The sequence below is a fragment of the Aotus nancymaae genome, unplaced genomic scaffold, assembly GCF_030222135.1.
Source record: "Aotus nancymaae isolate 86718 unplaced genomic scaffold, 86718_ANA_hifiasm-v0.15.2.pri h1tg000131l, whole genome shotgun sequence".
In the NCBI taxonomy this organism is placed as follows: Eukaryota; Metazoa; Chordata; class Mammalia; order Primates; family Aotidae; genus Aotus; species Aotus nancymaae.
Genome location: NW_026988546.1, coordinates 8,769,891 through 8,786,213, shown reverse-complemented (window position 1 = coordinate 8,786,213; position 16,323 = coordinate 8,769,891). Strand labels below are relative to the sequence as shown.

Sequence of the window (16,323 nt, the reverse complement as noted above, 5' to 3'; positions counted from 1 at the left end):
TAAATCTATTCTGCTATTTGCAAAATCAAAATTAAGATCCAAGTGGCCACTGCTGACCCTTCATCTTTCTAAAGTTACTTTCCACTCCACAGCACATAGTGACTGGGTCTCTGAGGTACATTACTGGACTCTATATACAGAGCCAGTTCTCCTTAGCCAAGCCTGGTTATGAGCAGATAGAGGAAACTCTTTAAGTCTTCTTGGAAAATTTATTAGAATACTCAGTGGCTGCATTAACATGTTCTAGAAATGACATTAGAATTTGTCATGGGAACATAAATCATTTGATTATGAACTATGTGGAAATGATAGGAGTTCTCTGATAACTGGGAACTTGAAAACTCTTTGTCTGATAAGGAAAATTTTGGAAAGTTTTCATAAAACATTTATTCTAAGGGAAAACACAAAACTCCTATCTAAAAATCACACCTTTATTTTTTTCAATTGTTTGTCATGTTTCTACTTACTTCTAATCTCCTACAGCCCTGCACAACAGCATGAAGTGTTTCATCTGCAATTTATAAGATAGATTTCTCTTGCTTTGAGACATTTATATGCTAAATTTTCTTTGCTTCAGCTTTTCTAGCTCAATGTTGAATTTATCATAATTTGGAAAAGGAGTTAATTGCACTAACCTACCATGTTACCTATCCTCAAGATTATATGCTCTGATAATGAATTTTCTCCGATGAACCCTATTCTTTTATCTGCAACTCCTAGTGACTCATAGTTTTTGCTGTATGCATCATGGTCCATATTTTTAATAACTTTCCAAAGTCCATGAGTTCCTTGAACCTCTACTAGGGATAGGACTGGATGAATGATTCAAAGAATCGTCCACAAAACATCCCCACCTCTCTTCTTTGAAGGTACCTGACTAGGAGATAAAGTTAGAATTTTTGACAGCATGGTTCTAATTATTCCTAACACATGCTCAATTCAGTACAGTACTCAGCCAATTCAGTGAGAAAAACATCTAGTAGTTTATTCTTCAGCAAACCTGTGGGCATGCCCTGATACCTTGTGGATCTGGTTTTGAGGGTCCATAGACTCTCAGCCAGGGCAAAGAAGTTACCAAGGGAGGTTCTTAGATATGAAATCATGACAGTGGTTCTGACTGATAGGCTCTGGCCACTCCTTGGCAAGGGCTTACACCTCAAAGCACCAGCCAGGGCCTCGCTCTGTCTGTGCCCTCCTTCCAAGTGGAAGGACAAGCTCTCACTTTGGCTCCCTGCCCTCCCTGGGTCAACCCTCTCTTTCTTTCCATGAAACCACGTTGTGTCTCCGTGCCTCCTGAGAGGAAGCACACTGTGTGCATCTAGAGGGCCTGCTACCCTTGCACACTCTAAACAGTGACTTAGCCAGATCCTTTCCTGAGATTTGATTTGGGATAAACTCAAAGAATGGACTACTGAGATATCTGAATAAAAATCTGATCAGAGACAGGAAAGCAGTGTGGAAGCCTGGTGTGTCATTCTGAAACTAACTTTACTGAGCTGTCCTAGAAGGGCTGCAACAGGCCTGCTTATTTATTTGTAAAGTTCCCTTTACACTAAACAGACTCACTCCAGGAATTCCACATTCAAATGTCCGCAGTCTCCCTCAACAGGGTAAAATTTACATATCAAGCATAAGTCAGAATGGAAAACTTCATGCCTTTTGCCTCTGGAAATTAGAATGAGTTGTAAAATGTCTCTACTATTATGGCGGTTTCCCAGTTAAAATTTGATATTGGTAAGTTAATGACTACTCAGTTAATCAATAATGAAATATATGAAGTGGATTTTGTTACTTAAGTGAGGTAACTTAGCTGTCTTAAAATATCTATCTTAGCATCTATACTACAAATTGTGATCCATAAATTATCTTCTATATAATAATGTTCACATGAAGTTAATGGATGCCCTTAGAGATGATATTTTATTCATTCTGAAGATTTGTTTATGCAGTAGAATACAGGCTAACAGAGAATAAATTGGTTTCTATGTAGACTTTTATTATTATTATTATTATTTTGAGATGGAGTCTCACTCTGTTGCACAGGATGGAATGCAGTGGCCTGATCTTGGCTCACTGCAACCTCTGCCTCCCTAGTCCAAGCTATCCTCCCACTTCAGCCTCCCTAGTAGCTGGGATAACAGGTACCTACCACCATGCCCAGCTAAATTTTTTAAAATTTATTTTTAGTAGAGACAGGGTTTCACCATGTTGGCCAGGCTTGTCTTGAACTCCTGACCTTTAAGTGATCAGCTGCATTGGCCTCTCAAAGTACTGGGACCACAGGTGTGAGCCACTGCACCCGGCCTACTATGTAGACTTTTAAATGAATCAGGAATGACATTTTAATGATAAGAGCAAGTGGAGAGGGAATTAAAATTAAGTCCGTTAATTTGTAATTAAATTTTTTTCTGCCTCAATTTTCTTTTTTTCTTTTTTCTTTCTTTCTTTTTTGTTTTTGAGATGCAGTCTCGCTTTGTTGCCCAGGCTGGAGTGCAATGGCACGCTCTTGGCTCACCACAACCTCTGCCTCCTGGGTTCAAGCAATTCTTCTGCCTCAGCCTCCCAAGTAGCTGGGATTACAGGTGTGTGACACAATGCCTGGCTAATTTTTGTATTTTTAAGTAGAGATGGGGTTTCACCATGTTGGTCAGGCTGATTTCGAACCCCTGACCTTGTGATCTGCCCACCTCAGCCTCCCAAAGTGCTAGGATTACAGGCATGAGCCACCACACCCTGCTCTCCCTCAATTTTCTTATCTGAATATATGGGAGAACTGCCCGTTTCATAATTTGTCATACGGACCTGAGCACGAAGGGAGCATTCACAAGTTAGTGACTATCATTACTGTCACTTTTATGACTACTGAGCTGTGGCTAACAAAAAACAGCATCATCAGTGCTACCTAACTGAGTTATCAGTCGAGCGTCACTTGAGTGTCTTTAACTGGTGGAGACAGAGCTCTTTGTAGGTTTGTGAGTGAGGGGAGAGTCTTTCTCATCCCTTCTCTCAACCTTTGCCTGTGTTCATAAGGCAGGGTAGAAGTAAATTCTGCGAACCTTAAGATCATAACAGCCTCTGACTCTAATTATATGTCATCTAAGATAGAATTGCAAATAATTTGTGCTTTCTGAATAAATACTCACTTATGAGAAGGTGATGAGGGCCAGAAATGCGCTGGTTAAATAGTAACAGAAAGTGAGCAGTGAGCATGTGACAAAAACTTTCCGTAAAATCATTAACGTAATAACTAAAGCATCCCCAGATAGAGAATGGCACTTAGTAGATATCATCATTTCACTTGTAGTATACACATTGGATACTGACAGTATTTCTTCTCACAAAGAACTCTGGGATGTGAAGTCTTTTAAATTATGATCAAAGACATCATTTTTGAAAATGCCAAAATGATAAATCATCAGAGTTGCAAAGGCCAAAATTATATGTTCCTCTGGCACGAATAGGGCCTTGTCAACATGGACCAGCTACATATTTTGCAGGGCCCTGTGCAAAATGAAAATGAGGAGTCAGTTTTATGATGATAAATAAATCATCAATAATGAATTTAAAAGTACTAAGAATTTTAAGACAGTGACATCAGAGCATTAAACCAAATGAAGGGCTCTGGGCAACTGTTCATGAAATGGCCCTGTGTGCAGGGTCTCGCCCCTGTCAGTAGAGGTGCAGAGAGCCACTGTAGGTGGCCAGGCAGCCCCCACCTGTTGGAGTCATGCAGCATGAATGTGAAACTCACCACTGTTACTGCATCATTCAGCAGGGACTCGCCAAAGACCAGGATGTAGAGCTGCTCATTGACGTGAATGTTCTCAAAGACGGCAAGCACAGCCACAGGATCCACAGCTGAGATCAAGCTGCCGAAGAGCAGGTTCTGGAGCAAAGTGATGTCGCTGAGGCCGAATGCTTCGATCTGGCAGATACCAAACAAAGACACCCCAATGCCAATGGAATTCCAAAGTGTCCCTACTACTGCATACCAGAAAATGGTGCCAATGTTCTCAAAGAATGGGCGAGTGGGCATGAAATAACCAGCATCCAGCACGATGGGTGGGAGGAGGTACAAGAAAAACACATCAGTCTTCATGGCAGGGGGAGACTTCTCATCAACGCCAAAAATAATCCCGCCTAGTAGAAGTCCAACCATTATAAGAAGGCAGCTCTCAGGCACTATTGTGGGCAACTTGTGATACAGATGGAAGCCTGGTAAGGAAAAAATAAAGACACAGAACTTGGGTTATGGAGGAATTTTGGAGATTGGAAATTGGTTCCCTTTGTCAGAACCAGTGGGTCCTATTTCACCATCTCCTAAGTCAGTATCACTGTCTTTAGACTGGTTTCCTAGATTATAATGCAAACCATATGTTTTCTTTAAGACTATTCACAAAGCACATGTAGGAAAAAAATTAATGTTACATCAAAATTGTAACACATTATCTACATTGTACAGTTTTTATTTTTTAAACCCCTATCAAGTTTTTCTTAAACATTGGAACTGTGGAAATGGAATAATGTAATTTATTATTATTATTATTGAGATGGAGTCTCGCTCTGTCACCCAGGCTGGAGTGCAGTGGTACGATCTCAGCTCACTGCAACCTTTGCCTCCTAGGTTCAAGCAATTCTCTCTGCTTCAGCCTCCTGAGTAGATAGGATTACAGGCATGCACCACCATGCCTGACTAATTTTTGTATTTTTGGTAGAGACGGGGTTTTGCCATGTTGGCCAGGCTGATCTCGAACTCCTGACCTCAGGTGATCCTCCCACCTCGGCTTTCCAAAGTACTTGGATTACAGTTATGAGCCACAGCACCCAGCGCAATTTTATATGTGAAATAATTCAGTGATTTCCAAAATATTTTCAGATATAACATCTCATTTCATCCTTGCAAAAACCCTAATGTGTAGGCATGGAAGTTACTTTCATGCTTTGTAAGAATTTAAGTGGGAATTGAAGCTGAAAGAGATCCAGGGTCTTACTACCAAGGTGGTCAGGTCACAGGCCATTTTTAGATTACTACTGTCATCTGTGGCATTCAGAAACGTTTCCTATTTATTTATTTTCAGTGTCTGATTCTTGCATTTGGAACACTAAATAGGTTTATTTTTGAGACGTTTACTCCTTCAGAGACAACCCCATCAATTCTTCAAGATGCTTCAAGTAACTACTCTATGAGAGATATAGATGTGCCATGATCGCTAATCTCAAAGAGTTCCCAATCAAGATCCCAAAATGTATTTATGACCTACTCTAATACAAGGCAACGTGTGGTCAAGCCTCAGTCATGTGCTATGGGAACAAAGGAAGAGGAAGTCTGCTGAGGAAGACCCAGAGTAGGGCAATATCCGGGCAGGGCTTAAAAGACAGGCATTCAACAGAGGCAGGAAGGGGCTTCTAGTAAATGGAAAAATGATGGGAAGTATCCACCTTTTAATTCGTGGTAAAGCCCATTGGGGCTTTAAAAGAGAGCGTGTTAGGAGGAGGCTGGTAGGGGAAGAGGTGGGAGATGTGCGTTGGGCCAGCACATGGAGGCAATGTGGAAAGTGACTTAACACACGACGATCACTGCACAGAGCTTAAGTTTGGGTAACACTTATTTGCAGGAACAGCAGTCATCCTGCAGGCATTCAATACATTTTAGAACTAAAGCACAATATGAGAATGCTATGCTTTGGTGGGGCCCCTCTAAAACTCGGGTGTTGCCAATGTGATAGCCTTAAGAGATGGAGCATTTAAGGGGGGATTAGACCATGAGGACTCCTTCCTCATTAGTGGGATGAAAGCCCTTACCACAGAGGCTTCTCAGCATTGCTGGTTGGTTAGCAGGCATAGTACTTAACCACTGTGCCTGTAACATCACAAATGCCTCCAAATTTTAGTTGCCTTCCCCTTCTCTACGTAAGAAGGCAAGAGAAAATAGTTTTAAAGAAATGCACAGAAGCCGTAGGATCCATGGAGACAAACAGGAAAATGGATGAGGCCAGGTTTTGGAGGCTCCCATTTCCTCTTTCACCTTTTTCTTTCCTTTCACTGACCCAGCAGTCTCAGAGACCCATGCTTTCACATGGGGTGCTGCTCCTCTTGCTGGATCAAAAGGATATTCTCATTCCTAAGATTGGAGCATGGTAAACTGGGGAAAAGAGAGAGAGGAAGGAACAGACACTGCTGAAATGCATCTCAGAGGCCAACATGCCTGCAGTGCTCAGGCAGTGAGACTGATACTGACCAGAAGCCTGGGGAAGGAGAAACAACCAAGAAGCAGCCAATAAAACATGGCAAAATAAATGCAAGTGCAATTAGAATGAAGACCCACCCGCGCAGAACAGTGGGTCAAAGGAGACATGAAGGAAGCGAGATGGAGGAAAATCTGGTGGTAACAAAATCAGAAAAGAATAGTAACAAACCCAGGGACACTTGTTGAAAAAAATCAGATGGTTTCATGTTTTAAAATCAGCACTCCTTTCTTAAATGAGTACTTGGGTCACCCAGAATTGACCTGAATAACCCTTTTATAAAAAAGGACAGCAATTACTGAGTTTGCCAAATTGTTTTGTGGGCAAGAAGAGAGTAAATGAAGGGCCGTCACACGAGATCTTAGTTCAGTGATTTTTGGTGAACATAAACAGAGAAACTGTTGTGTAACATGCTCTCTGATGGCATAAAAGATTTTCTGGGTAGGTGTCTGTGTTTTATGAACTACCAAAGTAAAACTCATCAGCTAAGTAATTAGTGACAACAGACAAAAGAAGGCTTCTTAAATTTCATTGTTCACAGAATAAAACAAATAAATAAAATAAAAAAATTACAAAGGTGCATGCATTTATGCCTCCCCCCCAAGTATTTCTTAAAGAAATGAACTTGAATAAAGAAAATTTGTTTTCCTGGAATCATCATCCTACCTGATATTATCAAGAAATATATCAGTTATTGGGAAAAAATGTATCAGTCATTGACAAATGTATCAGTTATTGGGAAAAAAAAGCAAAGGAATTTTTGGATGACTTTTACAAAGCTGTCCACAGGCTACTGCAAGTACAGCCTACTGTGTAGTCCAGTGGTTGCCAATATTTTTATGTAAAGGGCCAGATAGTAATATTTTCAGCCTGATGGTTACAATTACACGTGGCGATAAGTGCAAAAGTCGCCATAGATAATACTGAAATGGGCCAGACATGGTGATTCATGCCTGTAATACCAGCACTTTAGGAGGCCAAGGCAGATAGATTACTTGAGGTCAGGAGCTCGAGACCAGCCTGGCCAACATGGCGAAACTCCATTTCTACTAAAAATAAAACAAACAAACAAAAAAAGCTTGGCATGGTGGCACATGCCTATAGACTCAGTTACTCGGGAAACTGAGGCAGGAGAATCACTTGAATCTGGGTGGCAGAGGTTGCAGTGAGCCGAGATTGCCCCACTGCACTCCAGTCTGTGTGACAGAGAAAGACTCCGTCGCAAAAGAAACAAAAAAGTGTAACACTGAAATGAATCAGTCTGGCTATGTTCCAATGCAACTTTATTCATCGACATAGCAACTAGAATTTCATACAACTTTATTTTTATGTCACAAAATATTCTTCTTTTGATTTAGTTAACTATTTAAAAATGTAAAAGCTATTCTCAGCCCAGGGGTCATACAAAGCCAGGCTGAAGAGTGCATTTAGCCCCAAGGCTATAATTTACCTAGTGCTCCTGTATTTCCTGCTAACTTCTGTTTATAGTGTTTCAAGCATTGTACCTTGTGTCATTCTATTTTTATTACTAGCAGGTAAAACCCTGTGAGAATGGACGTATATAAGATTTACTACTTTATTTTAATTGCAATAGAATCTCTCTGCATACAAGTGTTGAAATTAAGTGAGCTTAAGTACTAAACATCTGTGCATAACTAAGAGCAGTCCAATTCATTCACTATTTTCTCATTATACCTAAAATAATCTATTTGCCAAATTTTGGGAAGAGAGCAAAGAGAGAAACAACACAGAAAGCTTTCAGATAGCCAGGTCAACAAAGGGCAACAATGTAAAAATCCAAATCAGAGAAAACCCCACCAGCACCACCAACAATGCACAAAATCAGTTTCAAAAAACGAAAAGGACAAAAAACACAATTTTTTTTTTTTGGATGAAGTCTTGCTCTGTCACACAGGCTGGAGTGTAGTGGCGTGATGATCTTGGCTCACTGCAACCTCTGCTTCCCAGGTTCAAACGATTCTCCTGCTTCAGCCTTCTGAATAGCTGCAACTAGAGATGTGCACCACCACGCCCAGCTAATTTTTGTACTTTTAGTAAAGATGGGGTTTCCCCATGTTGGTCAGGCTGGTCTTGAACTCTGTCCTCAGGTGATCCACCTACCTCAGCATCCCAAAGTGCTGAGATTACAGGCAGGAGCCACCGCACCTGGCCCAAAGAACCACAATTCTAATTAACAAGTAGCACAATCACTTCCCTTTGGAAGTTAGCAGTGTGGGCAGAGAGAAAGCCCTCAGGAAAGAAGGCACTAGCTCTGAGTAAACAAACACAAACCTAATACATGTTGTGTATCTTAGGCGGGCTTAAAGAAAAAAGAATTGACATTTAGTGGCTCAACAATATTTTCCAAACCTGTGTTACATACAGCAGGGGTCCCCAGACCATGGGTGGGTACCAGTCTGTGGCCTGTTAGGAACTAAGCCACAAAGCAAGAGGTGAGTGGCAGGTGAATGAGTGAAGCTTCATCTGTATTTACAGCTGCTCCCTATTACTCACGTTACCACCTGCACTCTGCCTCCTATCAGATCAGTGGCAACATTAGATTTTCATAGGAGCATGAACCCGATTGTGAACTGCACATGTGAGCGATCTAGGTTGCACACTCCGTATGAGACTCTAATGCCTGATGATCTGTCATTGTCTCCCATCACCCTCAGATGGGACCGTCTGTTTGCAGGAAAACAAGCTCAGGGCTCCCACTGATTCTATATTATGGTGAGTTGTATCATTATTTCATTATATATTACAGAGTAATAATAATAGAAATAAAGTGTATAATAAATGTAATGCACTTAAATCATCCTGAAACCTTCCCCTACACCCTTGTCCATGGAAAAAGTGTCTTCCACAAAACCAGTCCCTTGTACCAAAAAGGTTGGAGACCACTGAAGTGCAGGACAAGTACCTGTACATGCCAAGTGAGCAGACAAATAAATAAATAATACATCAAAGAAATAGAACAGAATTCAATAAATGAAACAATTGACCGACCTACACAAACTACTTATTATATGTGAATGTGGATTTGTCATAACATTCAGTCATAAGCTGGGACTGAAAGATACATTTAACTACTCCACAAAAAATAGTTCTGCCATGGAACACAGAAGTTTTAAAAAATGCTCTAATTACTAGGTTTATAAAGCATTTCCAATAATAATTGAAAAAATAAAAATGAGACATTAAAGAATTGTTGGGATTATTCCAAAGCAGAACTTAGATGGTATCTAATTTTTCCACACGACTTAGCCACTTACAAAGAGAAAGAAAACTTATAATGAACTCAGTCCATTCATCCAAACTTGAAAGGCAACAAACACTAAGTTAAACTCTTAATCAGATATTTACTAAGTACCTTCTATGTACAAGGCTCTAAAGGATGTGGGGTTGAATCATGAGTGGGCCCTGTCTTCAGGGAGCTTATATCTGGCACAGAAGATAGGACCAGGGCACAAATCATTATAACACAAGATGGAAAGTGATAAATGCTATTAAGAAGGAGATGAAAAGTGGGGGGGTGGGAGTTCATTCAGAAGCAGAGACTCAAGAAGACTTCATGGAGAAGGTGGTATTAAGATTGCTGGATGAGGATTTTCACATTCCAAAGGGGAGGAAGCCAAGCACAGGTTTGAGGAAAGGCTGGGTGCCATGGGAAAGAGAAACATTACTGGCCTGGTCACGAGGTGCTTGGGCTGCAGGGGAGGGGAGAGCTGAGCCAACAGGAAGGAGCCATATCTCTGAAGAGCTGCCTCTCTTCTTTGAGCATGCGGGAGCCTAGTGAAGAAACCTCAGAACCACCCTGTCTTCTGCCCATGTAGTGACAGGGAGAAGTCCCTCCCAAGAAAGCAAAGAACCAGAGACTGGCTTTGGAAAAAAGCAGATCAAGGCTGCCCAATGAGTTAAACCAAACAGATATGATTAACCACTAGTGAAAATAAGTATGTTTTCTTTAAGCATGTGACTAAAACATTTAGGAACAACCGAAATTTCAAAGGGATCCATGTTTGATCCCATAAAGAGAGTTTGGAAAAAGCCAGCCAGGACAAGGAGAGGCGAATGACTGAATGTGAGTATTTAGCAATGAAAAAGAACTCCTACATATAACAACAACAACAACAACAACAACAAAACCCATATCTTTTGCAGATGGCTCACATAATATTATTAGAAAATTTAAGAAAAGCTTTATACATCAAGAATATTGAGGCATTATATATGATCAAGAGAAAGAGGAAGCCATAAAAATTATCAACCTCATTCAATGGTTTTTGTCATTCATTATGTATTTATTGAGATCTCAAGTGCTGGGGTGCAGCAATGTGTTAAACAAAATCTCTGCACTGGAGAGCTGCAGGCTAGTGTGGGAAATAGAAAATAAGTCAGTCAGCCAATAAAGGCATAGTAGCATGCAGTGATGAGCACTGCAGACAAAAGCAGAGACCAGTGAGATAATCTTTTTGACTGATGAGAGAATTCTCATCAATGTGGTCAGGGAAGCTTCACTGGTGAGTGGCACCTGAACAAAGCCTTGAATGAAGTGAAGGTGTGAAACACAGTGGAAGAACTTTCCAGAGCAGGGAAGAATAGAACAAGGGCACAAGCCCTGAGTTGGGAGCACCTTGAGTAAAGAGGCCACTCTGCCGGTACTTGGAGAGTGAAGGAGAACAAGGTAAGAAATGAGGACAGAGGGACAGAAAAATGCTAGAGCCTGCAGAGCCTGTGGCCCTGGGACAGACGTTGGATATTTCCTGAGAGCAAGGAGGCTTTTGAGCAGAGGAATGTCATGAGCAGGTCCCCAGCATTGAAAAACACTGCTGCTGTTGAAAAACAGAAGCAGGCAGCCCAGGGAGGAGTCTTTTTCAGCAATCCTGGAGAGAGCTGAGAGTGGCTTCCATCCATTAAGGTGGTGGTGAGTATGACTGGAGTGGGGATGAGGGGTGTATTGTAACAGCTGCTACAACAGAACGTGCTGCTGATCATCCTGATGATCAGGGATGAATCCACAGTTTGTGGTTCAACAACAAATGTGTAGAGTGGGGTTATTTACTGAGATGGAAAGCACTAAGAAGACAGAAAATTTTAGGAGAGAAACCAAATATGGTAAATGCCAATCAGAAATCTTTAAAAAATACCATGGAGCTTGACAGATTGATAGCATGATTTAGCTAGAAGACAATTTCTAGGGAGATAGAGAAGAGCTATCACTTCTCACAGAGTATGATGCCACACTCCCCCACACCACAGCTAAACACATCATGGTATGTTCTTATTAACACCATAATGGATCTCAGGGATGAAATAGCAAATCCAGACAATGATGTACAGAGTTAAATGAATGTCATATAAAGTAAGAAGCTGTACAATAATAAGGAAAGAAAGCATAATTTAACCAGTATTATAGGAACAGGCAGATAGAAATAGCAAACACATACCTACAGGCTTCTTTTTACTTCTACAACTGTGGAAAATTCCCTGAAGGTCAAAGGGTTTAACATTAAGCAAAAATAATCTAAAAAAAAAACAAAGTAATTCTTTAAAAAAATTTTTTTTATTTTACTTGAAGTTCTGGGATACATGTGCAGAAGGTACAAGTTTGTTACGTAGGTATACATGTGCCATGGTGGTTTGCTGCACCCATCAATCCATCATCTAGGTTTTAAGCCCCACAGGCATTAAATATTTGTCCTAATGCACTCCCTCCCTTTGCCCTCCACCCACTAACAGGCCCAGCGTGTAATGTTCCCCTCCCTGTGACCATGCGTTCTCATTGTTCAACTCACACTTACGAATGAAAACATGTAAGGTTTGGTTTTCTGTTCCTGTGTTAGTTTCCTGAAAATGATGGTTTCCAGATTCTTCCATGTCCCTGTAAAGGACGTGAACTCATTCTTTTTTATGGCTATATAGTATTCCATGATGTATATGTGCCACATTTTCTTTACCCAGTCCATCATTGATAGGCATCTGGGTTGGTTCCAAGTCTTTGTTATTGTGAATAGTGTTGCAATAAACACACGTGTGCATGTGTCTTTATATTAGAATGATTTATAATCCTTTGGATATACCCAATAATGAGATTGCTGGGTCAAATGGTATTTCTGGTTCTAGATCCTTGAGGAATTACCACAGTGTCTTCCACAATGGTTGAACTAATTTACACTCTCACCAACAGTGTAAAAGTGTTCCTATTTCTCCACATCCTCAGCATCTGTTGTTTCTTCTCATTTTAAGGATTGCCATTGTGGTTTTGATTTGCATTTCTTTAATGATCGGTGACGATGAACTTTTTTTCATATGCTTCTTGGCCTCATAAATGTCTTCTTTTAAGAAATGTCTGTTCATATCCTACACCCACTTTTTGATGGGGTTGTTTTTTTCTTGTAAATTTGTTTATATTCCTTGTAGATTCTGGATATTAGACCTTTGTCAGATGGATAGATTACAAAAATTTTCTCCCATTCTGTAAGTTGCCTGTTCACTCTGATGATAATTTCTTTTCCTGTGCAGAAGTTCCTTAGTTTAATTAGATCCCGTTTGTCAATTTTGGTTTTTGTTGCCATTGCTTTTGGTGTTTTAGTTATGAAGTCTTTGCCCATGTCTATGCATTGAATGGTATTGCCTAGGTTTTCTTCTAGGGTTATTATGATTTTAAGTTTTATATGTCAATATTTTTAATCCATCTGAGTTAATTGTCGTGCAAGATGTAAGAAAGGGGTCATTTCAGTTTTCTGTTTATGACTATCCAGTTTTCCCAGCACTATTTATTAAATAGCGAATTCTTTCCCCATTGTTTGTTTTTGTCAGGTTTGTCAAAGATCAGATGGTTGTAGATGTGTGGTGTTTTATCTGAGGCCTCTGTTCTCTTCCATTGCTCTATATATCTGTTTGAGTACCAGTACTATGCTGTTTTGGTTATTATAGCCTTGTGGTATAGTTTGAAGTCAGGTAGCATAATGCCTTCAGCTTTGTTCTTTTTGCTTAGGATTGTCTTGGCTAATCAGGCTCTTTTTTGGTTCCATATGAAATGTAAAGTAGTTTTTTCTAGTTCTGTGAAGAAAGTCAATAGTAGCTTGATTGGAATAGCATTGAATCTCTAAATTACTTTGGGCAGTATAGCCATTTTTATGATATTGATTCTTCCTATCCATGAGCATGGAATGTTTTTCAATTTGTTTGTGTCCTCTCTTATTTCCTTGAGCAGTGGTTTGTAGTTCTCCTTGAAGAGGTCCTTCACATCCCTTGTAAGTTGTGTTCCTAGGTATTTTATTTTCTTTGTAGCAATTGTGAATGGGAGTTCACTCATGATTTGGCTCTCTGTTTGTCTATTATTAGTGTATAGGAATGCTTATGATTTTTGCACATTGATTTTTGTATCCTGAGACTTTGTTGAAGTTGCTTATCAGCTTAAGGAGTTTTGGGGCTGAAACAATGGGGTTTTCTAAATATACAATGATGTCATCTCCAAACAGAGACAATTCGACTTCCTCTCTTCCTATTTGAGTACTTTTTATTTCTTCCTCTTGCCTGACTTCCCTGGCCAGAACTTCCAATACTATGTTGAATAGGAGTGGTGAGAGAGGGCATCCTCATCTTGTGCCAGTTTTCAAAGGGAGTGCTTCCACCTTTTGCCCATTCAGTATGATTTTGGCTATGGGTTTGTCGTAAATAGCTCTTACTATTTTGAAATATGTTCCATCAATTCCTAGTTTATTGAGTGTTTTTAGCATGAAAGAGTGTTGAATTTTATTGAAGGCCTTTTCTGCATCTATTGAGATAATTATGTGGTTGTTGTCATTGGTTCTGTTTATGTGACGGATTATGTTTATTGATTTGCATATGGTGAACCAGACTTGCATCAAAGGGATGAAGCTGACTTGATTGTGGTAGATAAGCTTTTTGATGTGCTGCTGGATTGGGTTCGCCAGTATTTTATTGAGGATTTTTGTATCAATATTCATCTGGGATATTGACCTGAAATTTTCCTTTTTTGTTGTGTCTCTGCCAGGTTTTGGTATCAGGATGATGCTTGCCTCATAAAATGAGTTAGGGAGAAGTCCTTCTTTTTCTATTGTTTGGAACAGTTTCAGAAGGAATAGTACCTCTTTGTACTTCTGGTAGAGTTCAGGTGTGGATTTGACTGTTCCTGGGCTTTTGTTGTTTGGTAGGCTATTAAATACTGCCTCAATTTCAAACTTGTTATTGGTCTATTTAGGGATTCAATTTCTTCCTGGTCTACTCTTTGGAGGGTGTATGTGTACAGGAGTTTATCCATTTCTTCTAGATTTTTCTAGTTTATCTGCATAGAAGTGTTTATAGTATTCTCTGATGGTAGTTTGTATTTCTGTGGGATCAGTGGTGATATTCCCTTTATCATTTTTTATTGTGTCTATTTGATTCTTCTCTCTTTTCTTCATTAGTCTTGCTAGTGGTCTATCTATTGTGTTAATCTTTTCAAAAGACGAGTACCTGGATTCATTGATTTTTTGATGGGTTTTTTGTGTCTCTGTCTTCTTCAGTTCTTCTCTAATCTTAGTTATTTCTTGTCTTCTGCTAGCTTTTGAATTTGTTTGCTCTTGCTTCTCTAGTACTTTCAATTGTGATGTTAGGGTGTCAATTTTAGATCTTCCCCACTTTCTAATGTGGGCATTTAATGCTATAAATTTCCCTCTAACACTGCTTTAGCTGTGTCCCAGAGATTCTGGTATGTTGTGTGTTTATTGTCATTGGTTTCAAAGAACTTATTTATTTCTGTCTTAATTTCATTATTTACTCAGTAGTCATTCAGGAGCAAGTTGTTCAGTTTCCATGTAGTTCTGCGGTTTTGAGTGAGTTTCTTAAACCCTGAGTTCCAAATTGATTGCACTGTGGTCTGAGAGACTGTTTGTTATGATTTCTGTTCTTTTGCATTTGCTGAGGAGTGTTTTAATTCTGATTACGTGATTGATTTTAGAATAAATGCTATTTGATGCTAAGAAGAATGTACATTCTGTTGATTTGGGGTGGAGAGTTCTATAGATATCTATTAGGTCCACTTGGTCCAGAGCTGAGTTCAAGTTGTGCCTATTCTTGTTAATTTTGTGTCTCGTTGACCTGCCTAATATTGACAGTGTCATGTTAAATTTCCCATTATTATTGTGTTGTAGTCTAAATCTCTTTATAGGTCTCTAAGAACTTGCTTTATGAATCTTGGTGCTCCTGTATTGGGTGTACATATATTTAGGATAGTTAGTACTTCTTGTTGCATTGATCCCTTTACCATTATGTAAAGCCCTTCTTTGTCTTTTTTGATCTTTGTTAGTTTAAAGTCTGTTTTATCACAGACAAGGATTGCAATGCCTATTTTATTTTTTTCTTTCCATTTTCTTAGTAAATATTCTTCCATCCCTTCATTTTGAGCGTATGTGTGTCTTTGCACATGAGATGGGTCTCCTGAATACAGCACACCAGTGAGTCTTGACTATTTATCCAATCTGTCAGACTGTGTCTTTTAATTGGGGCATCTAGCCCATTTATATTTAAGGTTAACATTGTTATTGTGAATTTGATCCTGTCATCATGATGCTAGCTGTTTATTTTGCACATTAGTTGATGCAGTTTCTTCATAGTGTCATTGGTCTTTATATTTTGGTGTGTTTTTGCAGTGGCTGTTACAGGTTTTTCCTTTCCATATTTAGTACTTCCTTCAGGAGCTCTTGTAAGGCAGGCCTGGTGGTGACAAAATCCCTTAGCATTTACTTGTCTGTAAAGGATTTTGTTTCTCCTTCAGTTATGAAGCTTAGCTTGGCTGGATATGAAATTCTGGGTTGAAAATTGTTTTCTTTAAGAATGTTAAATATTGGCCCCCACTCTCTTCTGGCTTGCAGAGTTTTTGCAGAGAGATCTCCTGTTAGTCTAATGGGCTTCCCTTTGTAGGTTACGTGACCTTTCTCTCTGGCTGCCCTTAACATTTTTTCCTTCATTCCAACCCGGGTGAATCTGATGATTGTGTGTCTTGGGGTTGCTCTTCTTGAGGAATATCTTAGTAGTGTTCTCTGTATTTCCTGAATTTGAATGTTGGCCT

The 16,323-nt window shown here is 39.6% G+C and overlaps 1 protein-coding gene across 1 annotated transcript in view; it reads right to left on the bottom strand.

Annotated features, from left to right (window-relative positions):
- SLC9A2 (solute carrier family 9 member A2) overlaps nucleotides 1–16,323 on the bottom strand; it is a 94,397-nt gene that overhangs the window by 53,311 nt on the left and 24,763 nt on the right. Inside the window, exon 2 of the mRNA XM_012471501.3 lies at nucleotides 3,752–4,215. Within this exon, the coding sequence (XP_012326924.2) occupies nucleotides 3,752–4,215 (464 nt within the window). The remainder of the gene's footprint in view (nucleotides 1–3,751; nucleotides 4,216–16,323) is intronic.